General features: G+C 41.6%; 2 protein-coding genes across 3 annotated transcripts in view; both read left to right on the top strand.

Moving 5' to 3' along the window:
• rxrgb (retinoid X receptor, gamma b) overlaps window positions 1-10207 on the top strand; it is a 31113-nt gene extending 20906 nt beyond the window's left edge. For both annotated transcript variants that reach the window (XM_086115507.1, XM_086115508.1), the window contains 9 exons: window positions 354-595; window positions 5047-5191; window positions 5284-5463; window positions 6176-6336; window positions 7150-7279; window positions 8266-8398; window positions 8613-8704; window positions 9221-9326; window positions 9893-10207. In XM_086115507.1, coding sequence (XP_085971633.1) covers window positions 354-595; window positions 5047-5191; window positions 5284-5463; window positions 6176-6336; window positions 7150-7279; window positions 8266-8398; window positions 8613-8704; window positions 9221-9326; window positions 9893-10040 — 1337 coding nt within the window. In that variant the 3' untranslated portion in view covers window positions 10041-10207. The remainder of the gene's footprint in view (window positions 1-353; window positions 596-5046; window positions 5192-5283; window positions 5464-6175; window positions 6337-7149; window positions 7280-8265; window positions 8399-8612; window positions 8705-9220; window positions 9327-9892) is intronic.
• Window positions 10208-12247: 2040 nt separating this feature from the next.
• lmx1a (LIM homeobox transcription factor 1, alpha) lies at window positions 12248-20197 on the top strand. Its single transcript, XM_086115671.1, has 7 exons — window positions 12248-12426; window positions 16910-17130; window positions 17303-17487; window positions 17837-17914; window positions 18207-18291; window positions 19010-19183; window positions 19748-20197. The coding sequence occupies exons 1-7, from the start codon at window positions 12248-12250 to the stop codon at window positions 19867-19869; spliced, it is 1044 nt and encodes a 347-aa protein (XP_085971797.1). The 3' UTR covers window positions 19870-20197.
• Window positions 20198-20544: the final 347 nt, after the last annotated feature.

The following is a 20544-nucleotide window of genomic DNA, read 5'->3' as shown; positions in this document are numbered from 1 at the left end:
CTCCAGCACCCCCCGCGACCCTAGTGAGGATCAAGCAGTTCGGAAAATGGATGGATGGATATATATCATTTCAACTTGTCTTTACACTCTTACTCAACACACTTGTGAGGATAACCGGTGAAGAAAATGAATGGGATGGATAAAAGATGGGATACGTTTGACTTTCTATGAGATCTTTTTTATATTTGTTTCATTGGCGCTGAATCACAAATCCTTCTTCTGAATCAACACTTTGAATGAATGGATATGTTATCCATTCGTGTTTTGTTTTTTTGTTTTTATGTTTTAAATTGCACTTGACTTTGATTCACATCTTATGTAACGCCCTAATCGAACACTCATTCCTCTTGCAGACTCTACTGGGCCAATGAGCACGGCCCATTCCCACCCCCACGCCCCGCCGATGGGCGGCATGGTAGGCCACCCGTCGGTCATCAGCACCTCCAGGCACTTGCCGTCGCCCATGTCCTCCATGGGCTCGCACATGAACGGCTTGGCCTCACCTTACTCCGTCATCACCTCGTCTCTGGGCTCCCCCGCCGTATCACTGCCGTCCACGCCCAACTTGAACTTCGGACCTCTCGGAAGTCCGCAGGTAAGGCGGAACCGCAGGCGATTTCGATGCTCGTGTTATCTCAAGACATAGAATAGGCTTTTAGGTCATTGTTGAGGAAATGATAAAAAGCAGTTTTGCCCATCTCTCTCAAGTCACCTATAAAGTATAAAGTACAAGCCGACCGGTCTATATACAACATTCAACTGAGTCGGCCAAAACAGCAAATCTATATACAACAAGTTCATGGTGTCTCCATGATGTCAAAAACCTGTTCTAATATTTTATCGCCATCAAAATAGAACAGCTGAATATGAGTCGTGTGTACACAATATAAAGTATATGCCCATCACAGTGACGACGTACTAGTTGGTTATCATGTTACTACCTGTGGTAAATGTGGTTTTTTTATTCCCGGAATCTGACAGTTTAATCGTTCTATTTGTTGGACTCGCATACCTTGGCCTTCCTCTCACTCATTCTCACCGCGTAGTGACCTTTAAACTTGCAGCCCTTGAGGTCAACCCTGTGTCTGTTGTCATGTGAGCGGGCTTACGGCGCAGTCCGACCATTAGCCCTTTAATGAAGTACTGCTTGATAGAGCGAGAGAGGAAAGAGTGAGAGGCACGGACAAAAAGATTGTGTATTTTCTCTCTCGCTCTATTTCCGTCTGCGGTTCCAGCCTTTGTGTCTTTCTCTCGTGCAGTTTTGTCATAGTTTTTCTTGCTCCGTACAATTGTTGTTTTCAATGTGTGCGGCACTTTTTTGGGCATGTACAAACCCTACAGTGTACATGAGGTGTGTCAGAAATGTTCTAGGACTGGTGTCACAAAGGATAGACATGGTGCTTTGAGACTCCGATATAAAAGATTCCTATTTGGTACATTGAGTACTGTTTGGTGGCAATTAACTCACCTAACTTCATAACAAGCAGCAGTCTGCAAGATGTGAACATTTCTACAAAAAAAAAAGGCATAAGAGGTTTATTGCCAAGCCTAGGTGAAGTTCATTTTCAAAGTAAACATAAAAATTACACAAACAAACATATATTGTGTAGCTTTGCCTTAACAAAGTCAGTTTAGCTGAATGCTAACAAAAAATGCAAAACGGCATTCACGGCGTAACATACTATTGGCATCACAATAGTGTTATTGCCTTGCTTGTGTGACGCACATTGAGTTGCCTTGTGTATGATATGTCCTATATTAATAAATCTGTCTTGCCTTGTCTTAAATCAACAGGCATACATTTTTTTCATCCTTTGGGAATTATGACCAATATTACGGCAGTGTAAGGAATCGGTGGTAAAACTCTTCTTCATGTGTGTCTCTATGGCTGTATTATACTGCCCCCAGGTGGCCAAGGCATGCACACCAGAAGGATTAGCACAATATCGACTAAATTGAAGCAAAAATCGTTAAATTCTGGTCGCAGAATTTGAAATACAAACATCTGGCCCTTATTGAAGGGTAAAACTCATCGTTTGTGCTTACGGAATAAAATATATTAATATCTTTTGTGACACCAGTCCTGGAGCTTTTCTGACACAACTCGTACATTAAAATAAATAAATAATAATGACAACATTCCCCAAGATTGCTCTCCATTATACTGTCTGGTATAATGGACTATGGCCACGGAAAGTTGTCAAACGTCCGCAAACATGCCCCACAGAGGCCAGCGCTGCAGACAATATACTCTGCATACAGTACGTTCCGTTGACTGTATAGATCCATGCCCGTAGGGACACTCAGGGTTAATACCAAGCCATTTGGTCATTGTGCCCATTTGTAATCGTGTACATCCTACTTTGTTCACGGTCAACTCAAGTTCATGACCACAAGTCCAATATTGTCCCTGGTTCATTGTGGCCATGTTCAGCTCCCAGCTAGTGCAGGCCTTATCATGACATTTTGAACTAACATCAAGTAATGTACTGCAGATTTCAGTCAAGGATTGAATTGAGATTTTTTTTGGTACAGATTCAATTCACGATTTTCTTCCGATCAAGCTTTATTGCAATATTCCCTATGAACAGGAACATTTACATAAAACTGCTCCCTACCATCAAAACCTTAAAAGCTATTACTCTAATAAAGCATGGACATTAAAGACGCTGTGTGCGCTAGGCCGTCCTTTTTCAAGGTTTTTAAAATTGTCCAATAAGGCAAGACGTACTGCGATCAAGTATGAACATGCAATTATATGCAACATTCATTCATTCATCTTCCGAACCGCTTCATCCTCACTAAGGTCGCGGGGGTGCTGGAGCCTATCCCAGCTGTCTTTGGGCAGTAGGCGGGGGACACCCCGAATTGGTAGCCAGCCAATCGCAGGGCACACAGAGACGAACAACCATGCACACCCTCACTCACACCTCGGGACAATTTAGAGTGATCAATCAGCCTGCCATGCATGTTTTTGGAATGTGGGAGGAAACCGGAGTACCCGGAGAAAACCCACGCAGGCCCGGGGAGAACATGCAAACTCCACACAGGGAGGCCGGAGCTGGAATTGAACCCGGTACCTCTGCACTGTGAAGTCGACGTGCTAACCACTGGACTACCGGGCCGCCCTTATATGCAACAGTGTATCTAAAAATATATTTAATAATAATAATAATAATAATAATAATACATTTTATTTATAAGCGCCTTTCAAGACACCCAAGGACACTTTACAATAACAAAAAACACAAAATAATACGGGTTGAGCAGCGGCAGCCAAAACGCGCCAGCGTTCACTCAACCCGGAAGTCAGAAAAGTGTTTGCAGTGTTTAAAATGTTTGCACTATTGTTTTGTTTTGTTTTTTATTTATTTTTTTATTCATGAGCATTCTGCTGTATGTTCTGTATAGCATGTTTGTATAAAGAATGTATGATGCATCAATAATCCAATACAAGGTGCTTGCCTCCGTTAGAAGCATGTTGTTACATGTCTGGAGCGGAATGGGCATCTGAGCAGCCGTTTAGCATCGCATTGTGTACACGGGTGAAATTAATTATGAGTGAAATCTGTTGGATGAATGTCTTGAAAAGCACTAGCTGCAAAAGGGGCCGAGTTGGATGCTCATTTAAGTACAAGTGTCTGCCTTGGGGGCACATGTCGACGGCGAGCAAGCTCTATGGGAAGCTGACAGGAAATAATCCCACGCTTGCTCGTCTCAGCCCGGAAGGTCACCACCTCGGAGGTCTGGGATGAGTTCACCATTAGGCGAGCGTCGGAGGAGAGTGCACGTTGTAAATAAGTGATAGGAAAAGCCTGAGGTGACTGAGACGTAGGTCCTTTATGTCACACTGCTTCATATATGTAGGACAGAAGGGCATTTGTCGGTCAACGTTTCCAGCTGGGATGCAGATGTTTACAAATAAACAGAAAAAAAAAACCCTGCTGCATGGCTCTTGTCAGCATAAGAGGTCAAAGGATGGGATCATGATAATGAAAACATGAAAAAAAACTCGCATTGTTCCAACTTTATTCTTTTTTTTCAATGATCATAGATGAAAATAAACTATTCTAGATTAATTTTTAACGCTGATTCTGCCCTTGTTTTTTTCTCGAGCATGTCAGGTTTTCATAATAGTATCATATGTAATATCGTCATATAATGGGCAATATTTATGAATTAAGGGTTTGGTTTAGCAACAGGTAGATTTTTTTTTCTGAAACGTCATAGCTATAAATTACAATGCATGATCAAATCCATGGGCGCAAGCTTTTATCGGTTAAATTTTAAAATGTAAATAGAACTAATAAAAAAATCAGATGTGCTAAGGAAACAAAAGTAAAGGCATTTTTTATATCAGAATCAAAAATAAATTTAGGGACACTTAAAGTCATCTGTGATTAAAATTTTCTGTTGACCAGTCTAATTAGAGTTGCATTAACCTGCCTCTCAAACCCCAAGTGGTCAAAATGACAGTTATGTAAAAAGTGAATTAAACAAACAAACAAACAAACAAAAATCATACTGCAGTTGCTTTATGTCTTTTCAACGGCGATGTGACATTTTGAACCAATACTTTCAAAAAGTGAGCTAATGTGTGCGCAAAAGTCAAAAGTTTTACACAACAGCTCTATGTCGACCCTCCCAACATCCCATGGTGCGCAAATTCGTGCTAGCGCTTCCCATTGCCTCTCTTTGAGAGCTCCACTTGCCGGCGACCATGTGACTGGCCTCACGTGCCTCTCGCTCTTAGACTTCGAAACATTAAGAAACCTGCATGACAAGCCTCAGAAAGAACAGTCAGCTCTCCCACTGAGCAGGCATGTGACATACTTTCACAATAAAATGGTGCGTGTGTTGTTGATTGAGGGCGTGGGGGCGGGGGCGGCAAGCCGCGCACAATGGTGAGCAGAAGACAAAATGAGAAAAAACAGGAACATGTCATGAGACCACCTAACACCATTCACTCTTACTTCCCTTCCGCTTCCTGTCTTTCGCCAGTTCGCTTCAGTTGACTGTTGTTCTTTTTTCATTTGTGCTTCTCAGATGAACTCTATGAACAGTGTTAGCAGCTCAGAGGACATCAAGCCTCCGCCGGGACTGCAGAACATGGGGAGCATCAACTACCAGTGCCCGAGCCCAGGGGGGATGTCAAAGCACATCTGCGCCATCTGCGGTGACCGCTCCTCAGGTGACCTAAAGGGCAACTCAACACAAGTTGGAAACTCAACACAAGGGCTTCCTTCAGCTGAAGATGACACGTTTCCTTTCTTACGTGTGCAGGGAAACACTACGGCGTGTACAGCTGCGAGGGATGCAAAGGTTTTTTCAAGAGGACCGTGCGCAAAGATCTCACTTACACTTGTCGAGACAGCAAAGAGTGCCTCATCGACAAGCGCCAGCGCAACCGCTGCCAGTACTGTCGCTACCAGAAGTGCCTAGCCATGGGCATGAAGAGAGAAGGTACTTGGGATAACATTTCTCATTCATATTTTTTATCCACAACATGGGGGAAAAAAATACATACTGTAATGTACATTAAATATATAAATTAGAATGATAGTATTATTTTTAATACTTTAATTTGTGGCCACACTTATTTCCCCACTTATGTGACCAATAATCTGTCCATGCCAGTTCAGAAAGATTTCTTTCTTTCTTTTTTTTTTTTTTTGCAACGGGGAGTAAAAGTCAGCAGTTTAGATAACGTAGTTGCACAAGTGTAAACACCGTTTTGTAAGTAGGATTTGGCTCTTCTCAGAATTATCCACTCGTTTTCAAACTTATCATGCTAAATAGAGTCACCAGACACCCAACCAGCATTTTAAGCAGTGGTCCCCAACCACTGGTTCGCAGGCAATTTTTTTTTAGAGGAGCATATATGTTATCACTCGGACTGGAATATTCATGCTAAATAGAGTCAGCACCCTCCCGCCCCACAGTCGATTGATGTTTGTGAAAGTGCGAAATATCATTCGTCCCATTAACCAGTGTATGGTGGAAAAAAGGTTATGGACTACCACAAGTGTCCTTGATTACCGATTGATTACCAAATAAAGTTCAGCATTTATAGTAAACCTAAGTGACCACACAGCGTACAGTATACTGCATCTGTAGTGTAATATAAATGATGACTGGCGAAATCTGAGTGTGTGTGTTTGTGTGCATGTTGTAGCGGTACAGGAAGAGAGGCAGCGTGGGAAAGAGCGTGGGGAGAATGAGGTGGAATCAACCAGCAGTTTCAATGAGGAAATGCCCGTGGACAAGATCCTCGATGCTGAGCTGGCGGTGGAACCCAAAACGGAGACGTACTCCGACGGCAGCCCCGGCAACTCAGTAAGCCTTCAACATAGTGACGGGCACGTTAGCACAACATTTTCCAGTGTACTGTAACAACAATGTCGAATTTGTGATTCCTCAAATGGTATGAATCATGTTTATTACGACATAGAAGATTCACAGGCCACTATTCTCAAATTCACCCTATTTTCATTTTTGTCTGAGGAACCGATAAGCATTAACACTCAAAGTTGCCATCAGATGACGCCAAAATACTGGCTAATAGAAAAGTAGCACTTAGTGTAGGCAAAAATGTGTTGAAATGACTGCAAAAAGTAATCAACATTCCGCATTATAGATCCATATGATACACTAGTTAGCTAGCTTGCTAATAGTTAGCTTGCTAGCTCGATAGATGGATGGTTATTGTCAATTTAGCATGGATGCTTGTTCATCCAAGTTTTTTGCGCTGATATACAGTAGGTCCAAAAGTACATTTTCTTGGTCATCACTTGACCAGGTTGATATAATGTGAGAATATATTCTTTTTTTTTTTGTCTTGTTGAAGCTGGGGTCAAAGAGTCCAGTTGGTACATTTGGTTCCTTGTCCTATTTCTCTTGGTTTAGATTTCCCAATAATCTCCTTCAAACTTGCATGAATGATTGCTTCATGCTGGAGCAGAAATTCTTATGATATTACTGTCCATGTGATCCAAGATGCTTAAGGCTTGCCAAAAACTTGTTCACGAGTCTCAGGAGAACGTCACTGTTGTGTAAAGCACCCCAAAATGGGATTTGCTGCGCAGATTTTGTGTTCTCTTGACTTTTGTTCTGGAATCTCTGCTCAACCTCCCTTTTGTCCGCCTGTAGACCAACGATCCCGTCACCAACATCTGCCAGGCAGCAGACAAGCAGCTCTTCACGTTAGTGGAGTGGGCCAAGAGGATCCCCCACTTCTCAGAGCTCCCCCTTGATGACCAGGTTATTCTATTACGAGCAGGTGTGGATACGTGTATATTTAGTGAAGGAAATCTCAAAATGTTTTCCGAGGACCCCTCATGTGTCAAATAAACATAACTACGAGATATGCCATTCCCCTTTGACGTTTGCTGTAACATTAAACAGAAAGCAAATAATTACATGTCATGAATTGAATCAAGCCATATTATTTAGAAAAGTCAGCTAGCTTATTGATAACATACAATGCCAAACACCGTAAAGGGGCGAACAAAACTAGCATAGATTGCAGGAGTTATCAGCACAGATATGAAGACTTGATATGCCAGCGCTCTGTAGCAGCCCAGCCAACCGCTGTACCTATGTGGCGGCCATGTTGAGAGGGGCAACATTCCCATCAAAAGTAACGGGTGGCCATTGACATTAATTGTTACAGTATATTTGTTTTATTGGTACACATTTCTCCATTCGTAAATATACACTTTTTAGACCCATTGAAAACGAAGAAGAATTTATTACAAAATATTTTGCAGACCATTAAGTTGTGGCTCGCAAAACTCCCAACGGTCCTCGGACCCCAGTTTGAGAACCACCAATGTAATGTATTTTACACTTAACACACATTTTAACAGCCAAGCTGCTCCTGGTGGTTGTCGGTCATCCTCAAGCAGGCGGACGGTCTATTTAAGTCTCTTAACATTTACTTGACATATTTACCATTTAGCTAAATGGAGCAGTAAGACTAAAAATAGCAGAGAAATCTCAGCGGTGCGTTTGCAATTTTGAGGAAGCACTGACCTCTGCTGGTGAGAGATATACCTGCATCAGGTAGTGGTCGTATAATATGGCCATACGGAATAGAGGGGGAAAAAAGTGCCGCATGAGAAAATAGCTGTAATCCTTCGAAAATCAAATTGTACCTTTGCACGTCTTTATTTTTTCAGGGTGGTCCCAACATATGCAGATAGATCTGATTTTGTCCTCACAAACGATATCCTTGAAGTGCGTTTTAACTGTTTCGTTTTGTAGGCTGGAACGAGCTGCTCATCGCGTCCTTCTCTCATCGGTCGGTGACGGTGAAAGATGGAATCCTGCTGGCCACGGGCCTCCACGTCCACAGAAGCAGTGCCCACAGCGCTGGGGTGGGCTCCATCTTTGACAGGTTGGGAGCAACAGAATACAAACAAGACTAAAAATATATTGATAAGGTGCTCACAGACACTTTCAGATAAGGTTTGTATATTATTCACCAGAGGTACAAAATGTGACAATAAAGAATTTTGACTTGTGGTTTAGCCAGGAATGTCAAATGTGTTCTTTGCTTAATTTTTGTGGCAATTTTAGTTGAGTAAGTTATATATTTGACACCAATGCAGAGTCCTGACTGAACTGGTGTCCAAAATGAAGGATATGCAGATGGATAAAACGGAGCTGGGCTGTTTGCGAGCTATTGTCTTGTTTAACCCAGGTCAGTGCTTCTTCACCTTTTTACCTTGACGGTCTACTTCACAGCATTGTATAAAAACAGCCATAGCTAGCTCAGAGATCTTCGTGGGCTTTATTTAACAGGGCACGCCCTGAAATAAAATAATTGTAGAGAATTTTTTATAGCTCTAAAATTATTACATTTAAGTAATGAATACTTTGAATACTGTTGTAAGTTCCTTCTCTGAGTTTTATTTTATTGAAACAATTATTCACAAAATTAATTTGTTGATGTGGGTGTGAAATGTTTTTGCTTCTTTCCTGTACCACTAGAGGGAGCCATACACTTATCACTCAAGAATTTAGGAAATGAGACGAGATTTGCAGTTAAAATGTTTTTAGTCGATATGGTTTTTTTTCACAAAAATTAAAAATGTACTGTACAAAAGTAAAAAAATAATATGAGGAATGTAATGTTTTGAATCGTCAAAGTCTCGAATGCCTGTGGCTGTTGAAGATATTTGGTGTTCATGTGTCTGACAATATGTGTTTGATTCAGATGCAAAAGGTCTGTCCAACCCAACGGAGGTGGAGGCACTGAGGGAAAAGGTGTACGCCTCACTGGAGTCCTACACTAAACAGAAATATCCGGACCAGCCTGGCAGGTGGGAATCACCATTTCTGATTGTCTTGGCATAATTGTTTTCATTTCTTTCACTTGAAGGAAGTACAATTGTTAGAAATGTTTTAAGTACTGTAAATGAAATTAAATTATGACCAATATGTGTTTATAAATTATACTGGTTGGAATTTTGAAAATGCAGTCCAAAAAAATAAGAACTAAAATAAAAATGTATATAAGGATGACAAAATTAAAGAGAATATGTCAATATAAATACATCATACATACTATTACATTTGGTCATTATATTTAGTGCATATCTGATATAATTGGACTAATGCATATTTCTTTTAGTTTGAAGAAAATTAATTATTTCAAATAATTAAAAATTCTATTTGCCAAATATTTTATATAATTGGACAAATAGTTTTTATTTTAAGGAAATTAAACACAAATTAATATTTAATATGATAAAGTAGTTTGAAAAAAAATGTTTGTTTTTTTCCCCCCTTTTGGTAATTATTTTTTGGAAATATTTGACCTGAATCCTTAGCAAGTGTCCGTAATAAAATACATCAGTGATTGTGTGTGTTGTTTCGGGGGTTTCAGGTTTGCCAAACTGCTGCTGCGCCTGCCCGCGTTGCGCTCCATCGGCCTCAAGTGCTTGGAGCATCTTTTCTTCTTCAAGCTCATTGGGGACACGCCCATTGACACCTTCCTCATGGAGATGCTGGAGGCGCCCCATCAGATCACATGACCCCTGTCAAACACCCCCTCTTGTAAATAGCCGTTGTCAGCATTATGAAGATGGATTCGGGGGGGAAAGGACGCTGCAATTGTAAAGTTGAATATTTTATAACAATTGAAAACAACAACATTGTAATTAAACCCGAAACGCAATTTCAAGGCTGCGTTGAAGACTGAGTACAAGCATCGCAGTCATTTTTTTTCTTTGTAAATAGCTCATTGCAGATGTCCGTTTTGAAAGCAACCCAGTGAATTTGAGAAGGAATCAGATTTTATTAATGGAGTAATTGTATAAAATAAAATTTTAAGTAAAAAAAAAAGTCGTTTCTTAAAAAATGAGTATTCTTACAGAATAAAGTTATTAATAAATACATGTAAGACCCTATTTGTCATGTCTAAAAGATGCTCTGCATATACTGTAGTACAGTTTATTCTAAATTTTACAATTACTATGTGTATTTCCTTTCTTGACCACTAGATGGGCCCGTGGTCCTTATTTTAATGTTGCCTTCAGTGACAGTCTGAAACCATAGCTTTACAAGCGATCTTATTTATCCATCATTTCTCCATCTATTGACACAGCCATCGATCGTCATCTATTGGTCCAACGATATTTTCATTTTCATCCATTCATTTTTCGACAAAGTATCTATCTGGCTATATGTCCAATTTTAAACAATAACGAGCAATATTAGATCATATGTGCCATGGCATCGCTTGCCGATCAGAGAATTTTCCAATGAGATTGAACCGATGGCATCCCATCATCTATCGCGATTGCAGTCATATGCTATGATTAAATTACAAGACTTTTCTCAGCTACATTTACTGCGTTAATTCAGCCATTTGTTCGATAAATGTGAATGAGACATACTTTTTACTTTGAGTGAAGAAGAAACGCTGTGTTTTACTCTTTTACACTGTGCTACATTCAAGATGGAGGATGTTTTTGTGTGTGGGGAGCTCTGTATGTGAGCGTGTTGTAGAGGTAATTGCGCCTACGAGTGGTGCTCTCTCTCTCTCTCTCTCGCTCTCTCTCTCTCTCTCTCTCTCTCTCACTCTCTCTCCTCGTCCCGTTGTCAGAATACTTGATTTAAAAAAAGTCCAAACAGTGTGAGAACAAGTTAAGGAGAAGAAGAAGCTCCAAGGAGGAGAAACTTTCGGGTACTGTGAACCGCTACCACTGGTATCCACGTTGAGATGCACTGAGAGGACCGCCAATAATTTTAGCAGCCTTTCTGCAAGCTCACTTTAAGAAGGTATGGACATCACTTCCTGAATTTGAATCACTGTATCGTGTGATTGGTGAGAAGGTTCAGGTTAATGGTGTAAAGATATCTGGGAACTAGTTGAGTAAGTTTGGTATTTTGGGCAAATCATTTTTTAAAATAGAGGCACTGTACTAAATAAAAAAGTCATTCGACGAAATGGAAATTAATATACTGCCCCATGTTTGAGAAGATAAAATATTAATACGTACTATTAGATATACATTAAAAGGTTTGTAAAGTATATATGTACTGTTATTATATTTTATTCTTATATCCCTCTATTACTGTATTTGCCCAATATTTTAAAAAAAATATTGTGTCATTTGTAGGAAATAACATTGTTTTTTTTAATTAGATAAAAAATTACAAATGCCTCTATGATATTAATATGTAGAGGAAGGTATGTCCGCAAAATGTGAGTCCCAATTTTTAATTTAATTTACATAATACTATACTTTGTATTTTGTTTATTTGGAAAAACTTTTTTTTTTACCAATGGTAGAAATAAATATATTAAATGAGAAATACATTAAATTATGATGAATAAATGTTTATAAGATTACATACGAGTCTAGATTTTAAAAATCGTCTCTACATCTGTTAATTGTTTTGCATATTTTGACAATTGCAATTTTTAATTGGATGAAAACGTAAAAAAAAGATAAATTAATGAGTAAATATAATCACGTTGGATTCTTGGAACTAAATTATTACAAATACAATTTATAATGACAAAATGAACCTTCTGCCTTCCCATATAATGAACGCCCTGCAGAGGATTCATCATGTGCATTTGTGTGTATTTTTTTCCCCACGCTGTTAATTTTCGATTTGAGAACCGATCAAGTTGAAAGCGGCGTCACGTGACGCCCATGAAGCTTGGACGGTATTTGTTTAGAGAGCATGCACATTCGGGTAACTTGCCGTTGCGTGTTCCCTCGCAGACATGCAACGCAGGCCGGTGTGCGCCGGCTGCCGTAGGCCGATCTCGGACAAGTTCCTGCTGCAGGTGGCGGACGGCCTCCGGCATGAGGCGTGTGCGCGCTGCTCGGCGTGCGGGGACGCGCTGCGGGACTCGTGCTTCGTGCGGGAACAGCGACTCTACTGCAAGCGGGACTACGCAGAGTGAGTTCCTCTCTTTTATGAACGAAATGTTTTGGGGTTTGTTTTTTCTTTGGGTGCGGCTGGAACGAAATAATGGCATTTCATTTTATTTCAATGGGCAGAGACTTGATAAAGTGTTTGGAGTTGGAAATACAAACTCTCACTCATTTTTATTGTGCATAACTGCGGTGGTAATCTACTATTTTTAACCAAGACAGAAATTTTGAATGAACTCTTATTTTGGATCTTTTCCTAATGTCCAGGTGAGTGTAAATGCTCACTTGTGTGTTAGCGGCTATTGCTATTGTATTTGCATCTTTTTTTTTTTTTTTTGCGTTTGTTGACTTCCAGGCAACTTGGTGTAGTCCTCTCATGAAGAGAACAAGGTGACTCAGGGTGGGAGGTGTGATACAAAGAAGCGTGCACACGCACACAAACACACACTCAAAACAAGTAGGGGTGGGGCTCAAACGACACGTTGTCAAAATGTGTTAAAATCGCAAGGTCCATTGGCCCAGTAATGACAAGCTGGGGGCCAACATATGGGGAAGAGGTAACCCCCCCCCCCCCTACCACCTTTCCATCCTAACCTCCCATCACCCATTTCCCCTCATCCTTCCACCTGGCATCTAAATTCCACTTTTGACGTACAGCAATATATCGCATGGCATATCCGATGATTGATGCAATAGCCTCGTCAAGAATAAACTCCATAACGCACGATAGAAATAAACAGAACGATGCGAAATAATCCACAGTCATGCTCATGCCCAACGTATGTTAAGATGAATGCGATTGTCCATCTCGACGGTTATCAATGAAAATCGCCAATGTTGACCCTGCCCAAGAGAAATAAACAGAACCACCAGATACACAACCACAGCGATTAATGAAAAGCGTTCAAATGGTGTCCCTATATTTACATTATGCATAATACCAATGCAAAATCTGCATGTGAGGCTTAGGTATTTATTTTGGTTCACAGTTGCCAGCTTGCACTTCATCAGTTTTTTTTAAAGTACTTTGTCTTTTACACACTCTTTCATCCAGGCCTATTGCGGCAATTCTGCAACAGAAATGACCGGAATGACGAAACGTTCGGCATTAGTTTTGACTCCCACCCAAAAGGAGCAAGTTTTGGGAGGTGGCCATATGTCAGAAGGTCTGTCGCATCCCTTCAAGAGGGACGTCAACATGAACTTATTTTGGCGGACAGCGACCACCACGAGCGTTTGGCTTCCAAAGTGTTGCGGCATCTGGAAAGCCGCTCTCGCCGCCGCCCCTGTGTGGCGCTATGGGACGACGCCCAGCCAACCGTGAAATATCTGACCTGACCAATTAGCAGGAGGCCTGCTGCCAAAGCTCCGCCCCTGAGATTTCGCGTCTCCAAATCTAACACCCCCGGCCTACCGACTTGCTGGTAGTAAACCTCCAACCTTCCCGCCTAGCACAAGGTCCCCTGTTGTCCTTTAAGACCCAACATTTATTTTTCGTTACAAAAATTTCACCCACACTACCAACAAAAAATGTCACAAAATCAAACAAAAAATGAAATGAAATGGCGTTAAAAAAAACACATGTTCATCCAAAAAAACAAGACATTGCGAAAAAGTATCTCAGGCGCGCCCGTGACCCTTGTGAAGCAGTTCCGAAAATGAATGGATATTTTTTTGTTATTATTGTAGAATCATGTCACACTGTATTTAAATAAAAGAAAATTCTCTCCCAAAAATTAAATAAGAAATTAATTAAAAAGTACTCCACATAAAAAATTGAATACATTTTTAATTAACACTTTCACGGACAGCGGTCACTACAGTGGACAGCTTATCATGTGATCAGGTTACAGGTTATCATTATTGGCGCATGAAAGGGGTTAAAGCTTTATAAAGAGTTGCTAATGTTCTCAAAGATATCACAGTGCAGTCGTGCGATGAAGGCACACTCATGTTGCTGCATGTTTACATCAGCTACCGGCATATTGAGCACGGCTCTTTGCTCCGCCGGACCTGGATGGCACGTCGGTCTTATTGGTCACATGACTGGAAGTGTCCTTGACCTTCGAGATCTGTATCTGACACACACACGGGGATCGTGCTTCACCTGATCCAGAAACCGGACCCGCTTCTGTGCGTGTTCACTGGACCGCACTAGTCCGAGCTCGTGTTTTTTGGATGGGGAACATTGTAGCTTGTGGGCTCATGAGCGAAAGTTATTTTTAAAGCGCCCTGGTCCAAATAACCGTCGACAATTGTATGTTTGTGATAAAAAGTGGCTAGATAATAGATTGTATAAGAGTGACTGTAGCCACTGTTTTCTTCTTAGTAAATGTTGCTAGTAAAATCAGTAGTTGGTAGTTATGGATAGGTTTTTACCCCTTGTTGTGTTTGGTAAAGAGCGTAGTATTGACCCCATTGAGTATGTGAAACATTCCAAGCATTTCCTTGGCCTACTTCATTGATTCCTACGTTCAGGAATGCAAGCGTGCGACATGTCGTTCATATTAAAGTGCATACCACCGAGGGCATAGGGCAGACGACCCACATGGGTCAAGCAGACCTCATTTGACCCAGAGGAGGCTTCACTGTTTCCCTCGGCAACCGCACAGCAAGAGTCAGAGGAATGTGGTAGGATATAGACCTTTTGACAAGGATGTACCAGCACCTTTGCTGGTTAATAGTCACTATATGGACTCAGTGGCCACTTCACCTCCTCTGTCGGATAGCTGTTCATTTAACAATAGGCTATCTTTAGTATTGTGGTTGTAGTTTGCTGGGGTGTAAAACTGCACTGCATTTAAATTAGCATCTCTACTGCACAGCATCCTAACTTATAGTTGACATTAGAAAAATCTCACAGTGCACCATCATACAAAAAGTCTCAAAGGTTATTATACTTTTACAGTAAACCACCCTATACACCAAGGATGATGCCCCCAAAGATATACTTTGTAAAACAAACCAATAGCCGGTGCGTCCTGTAGGCGTAAAAAACAGGATGGGAGAGGAACGAGACATTCATGAATTGCATTGTCTTCAGCAAAATTGAGACAAAGCTTGACTTTTCTTTCAAATGTACAATGTTTCTACAAAATAGTTGTAGCCATCTATTTAGTAGCTGGCAGTGGGCTTACACCCAAAATGAGAGAAACCCTCGATGGAGGGGTATTTCCTGTATGTGTGTATCGATGGGAACAGACGGATACACAGGTTACTTATACCTTCTCCCATCAAGTAGAAGAACATTTATTTGTTCAGCCTGTGACTATACTTCACTCTCATATAAAACAAAGATATATTATCTATATTAAAAAATGTAAATTTTAAGACCAATTAAATGAAGTCGGGAACCATCACTATATTATATGGTTTTCTCTATTCTTTCATCCGCCCTACTGAGCATTTAGTCTACATTATCAAAAGTTCTGTAATATCTATTCAATTCTTTTAGCCATTTTTACCACTCCAAAATCGCTAAAACGAATAGATTTTTGATTTTTGTAATCATTTTTATAGATCATATTTTAAACATGTCATGTCATTCATAAAACAAAACAAAATATGTTTGTCTATACAGCGCCGGATACTAGGTAGTGGAGAGTACAGAAATAAATTACTCAAAACAAAGGTCTTGAGCAATCGACAGTGAAATGTAAAGAGCTGTCAGTTTCTCGTTTGCTGAGTTGGTCCGCTGACCCACAAGTCAGGTCTGCAGACAACTTCAGAATGATGATGCATCATCAGGCATGACAGCCTCAAGATGGGTCGGTGCCAGCCGTCGGACAATAGTCCTGCTGCTTGAGTATTGGGTGGGGGCGGCTCTGTCTTTGTCCCACTCTGTCTGAGCAGACTTCGAGATAATTCCGCGGATAATTCCAAGAACCGGCGGCCCAGCCTCTCCCGCCGGGATATCTGATTCCCCCCCTCCGCCTGGAGCCATGGCCTGCCGTGAGCCTTTTCTGGACGCTGCCCGGGGGCTTGGCCGCCGACGCGGCAGCCGGAGCCACGGCAACGGTGTCACGGTGTGGATAAGCCCACGCTGCTCCTGGTTGCTAGGCGCTAAGACGCACACCCGCCATGCTGAGGGTATGCGTCTGAGTGGCTGGAGGAAGAGGTGGAGGGTGGGAGGGGGTCAACGAGAGGATTTGAGGCTGGGAGGCGTTTGGTGTGACAGTCAACTGAGCAACGTTCCCTGGGAACCTATCCTCTGTTATTTGCTGGAAAACTCACCTATTCACTGTTTTTGTACTCAGGCCAAAGCCGCGTCTAAAAGAGTGGTGGGCAGCCCAGTTCAAGTTTACTGTCAAAGTAAACATCAAACAAAGAGACTTGCACGTTGTGTATTTAAAACAACCACCTCGCTTCGTTTTTAAGTCTGTAAGCTTAATGCTAATGCTAAATAGAGTCGATGCTGCAGTGATGTGACCCTTGAAATAAAAAAATTGCTTGTCGTGTTTCGACAAGCAACTTTGACTTTTTTTTTTGGACTGTTTCCCTCTCACCAGGCTGTTTGCAGTGCGCTGCGGGGGCTGTTTCGAGGGCATCTCTCCGACAGAGCTGGTGCTGCGTGCCGGGCCTGCTGTCTTCCACCTGCGTTGCTTCACCTGCAGCGTGTGCACCGCCCCCATGAGGACCGGAGACCGCTGCGTGGTCAGGGAGGGCCTGCTTGTCTGCGCCAAGGAAGACTACCACCGACGTGTGGCCAGCCCAACTTCATCTGACACAGGTGGGAGGACATGTGGACATGATGGTCATTCTGAGGGTGTCTCCTCTTGCCTGACTCTGGTTCAAATATGCAGTAAAACGAGGTTTCTTGAAATTATGGGGTTTTCAAGGACCGCCTCCAAATACAAAGCACTTGATTCTCTCTATTTTGAACATATGAATTATTCATTTAGGCAAAAGTGATGATGCAGACGAAGAAGAGGATGAGGAGGAGGACTCAGGGAGGGTCACAAGTCGACGAATCAGATCAGATGAGCAGGAAAGTAAACGTCCCAAAAGACCTCGCACTATTTTGACCACCCAGCAAAGACGAATTTTCAAAGCCTCCTTTGAGGTTTCATCCAAGCCGTGTCGAAAGGTAGAGTCCTGGTTCTTCCATTTTACACATAATGTATTGTGTATTAATTATGCAGTATTAAATTCAGTGCCGGCCATTTTCAGACTCTTCTTTACCTTACTATGTGTAAACAAAGAAATAAATAAAAATACAAAGGCATATGAAAAACATGAAAAAAACGTCCTTGGCATTGAATGAGTTTTCAAGATGGAGTATGCAGTAATTAAACAAACAAACAAAAATGAGCGTGCCCCTGTCACAAAAAGACAAAGAAAAAGCACACCACACACAATTGCTCCGTCTTGTGTCACCTTGGCTGGACCTCTGTTTTTAAAATCTGCCTCCTTTATTTCCCGAATCTCACTTAAAGGTACGGGAGACCTTGGCAGCAGACACTGGCCTTACTGTCCGGGTTGTGCAAGTCTGGTTCCAGAACCAAAGAGCCAAGGTAATGCGCACACACACACACACACACACACACACACACACACACACACACACACACACACACACACACACCATAAGAAAAGCTCTTTCGACACGGAGGCATCTGCCAAAGCTAAAATCAGCCTGGTTATCTCCTCATAGAGGAAACTGATGACATTTCAGCGCATGGCGACTACACTTGAAACCTCATATTTCCTCGCAATGTGAACTTGTGTTGTTCCCTGCTAGTGCTCTAAAAAATGTCCTTTACTCAATACTTCATCGTTGAATAAACACACTTTTTGTGTGTGTAGATGAAAAAACTGGCTCGGAGACAACAGCAGCAGGAACAGGAGCAGCCGACTCAAGAGCAGCAGGAACAGCCATCGCATCACAAAGGTGTTGGACGCCCTAACCCCCATGAATAGCCGGGGTCCATTGGACTTGTCTGTTGCGTAAATTTGTGCTTTACTAGATAGTGATCGTTTGTTGTTTATACGGGTTTTGATGCTCACATAAATGCAGTTTAATTTATTGCCAGTTTCGTAAAATTTACAAAACTTAAATCACATTTCTCCATTGAAATTCATTAAAATTCCATTAAGCTGTTCCAAGAAAACCACTTTACTGTATTTATAATAAAAACAATACAGGAGAAGGTAAAGTAATATACAGGTGTAATTTCTGTTCATATTGTAGTATTCGTGTGTTGGATGTGTGTCTTTAAGGGACATAATGTGATTCAAGAGTTGCCGTTGGGTTGAGTGAGTTGTGGCCTACAGAAGTTTCTTGCAAGTTTTTTTTTCACGTTCACTTGAGTGGCAGTTTATCTGAAACATGTCAGATCTTAGTTCACAACACAAAGCAAAAAAATAAATTAAATAAAATAAGATCCAAAACGTGTAAGCTAAAGCACTTGGAAGTCAAGGTACCAACGTACTGCTAAGCAGTAGGCCCCAACCACCGGGCCCTTTTAGTTCTGGGTCGCACAGAGACAGACCCAATATACTGTGTATATATATATTATATATATATATTTTTTTAACTACCGTGGGTGTACCTGCAACATATAAGCAGAATCCTTCATATTTTTTTAAAATCCCTCATTGCTCCATAGCGCCCCCCAATGGTGAGCCTACCTCAAAGCTGGAGCACCTGGGGTCTCCCTACTCTCACGTCCAGCAGCAGCAGATGGGATTCACAAGAGTGGAGCAGCAAGACTTTGACCTGGACCCCTTCAGACAGGGCCTGACTCCACCTCAGATGCCAGGGGATCACATGCACCCCTACGGTAAAGAGCACGTCATCCTTTTATAAAGACTTCTGACTACTGCCGCAATTACGTTACTTGCATTCGTTTTTGTTACACAGTGGTGCAACACAAGAAAATGGACGATATAACAATACTCACTGCCATATATTCTTTATCCTCACCAACGCACAACTAATTTTGCTGCGGCTTACTGAGCAACTGTGACATTTATTATTCTGCATTATACTGCCCTCAGGTGGCCAAGGCTCGCACACCACAAGCACAATGTCCATTGAATTGGAGCAGAAAATGTGGCAAACTGTTCAATTTAATTGTATAATGTCATAAATATATGGGGTTCTTTTTGCTGTTTTTCATGTTAAAAAAAACATTTCATTTGAGGAAAACGTGGCTCCATTTTAGATATTATTGGGAAAATTCCTCACCACGTAAGGGCATGGCAAAATGAATTTGAATTCAATTTCATTTCATTTAAACATGTGCTTTGAAAAAAAGAAGTACGCAGGAATACCTCATGTTGTGGCCAGTGACTCATGCACTCAGAGATAATCTAAACAAATTCAAAGCTGTTGTCTTTTTCAGGTTTCACTGCCCTTTACAGCGACGTGGTCGACACCGTCTGCTTGTCATTGGGCGACAACACGTCACTCCTCACCCCCATGGACTGCCTGTACTCCATGCAGGACTCTTACTTCACCTCCTGAAGGACAACCCTCATCACATACGCTCATTATTTATCCACATGGACTGCGCGCAAACCGGAAGAGGACAAACCGGTGCGCAAATGGGTACACTGTGACACTCATGCAATACCCCAGTACATCCCGTAACAAAGTATGCTCACGCTTAAGTCCTGTCATGATTTGCAACACACTTTTTTACTGTCCGACCTCTCTACTATGCTTGAACGCCATTTTACGAGATTACAACGGATGTGATTAACTGTCTGAATGTGTATTTATTCTTGTAGAGTGTGTTCATTTTGAATGGATGAATCATATACAGTATGATCAATAAAAAGTGACTCTGGAATACCGTGTCATATACCGATTAGAGTGAAACTGCTCAGGTCACATACCTCTTTGCCCTGTCCTGTGCCAGCACACCCCCCACCACCCAATCCTATCCTGTCTCACCTAGTTCTATCGCACCCTATCCTGGACTGTCTTAGTCTGTCCAGCAATATCCGGTCCTTCATTGCCCTGTCCTGTACCGCCTTTCACTTCTATGCCCTACACAGACCTGTGCCACCCCACCATGTACTTTTTCATCCCACCTAGTTCTGTCCTACCCTGTCCCCTTTTTCACACGGCCAGTTCCTGTCCTGTACCAAAACATACCGCCCCTCCCTATCCTATTCTGTTTCATCTCGATCTATC

Source organism: Hippocampus guttulatus, chromosome 7 (assembly GCF_054856545.1).
Source record: "Hippocampus guttulatus isolate MCC_2025c chromosome 7, RoL_Hgut_1.0, whole genome shotgun sequence".
In the NCBI taxonomy this organism is placed as follows: Eukaryota; Metazoa; Chordata; class Actinopteri; order Syngnathiformes; family Syngnathidae; genus Hippocampus; species Hippocampus guttulatus.
Note: the sequence above shows the minus strand (reverse complement) of the source record. Positions and strands in the feature narration are given on the sequence as shown.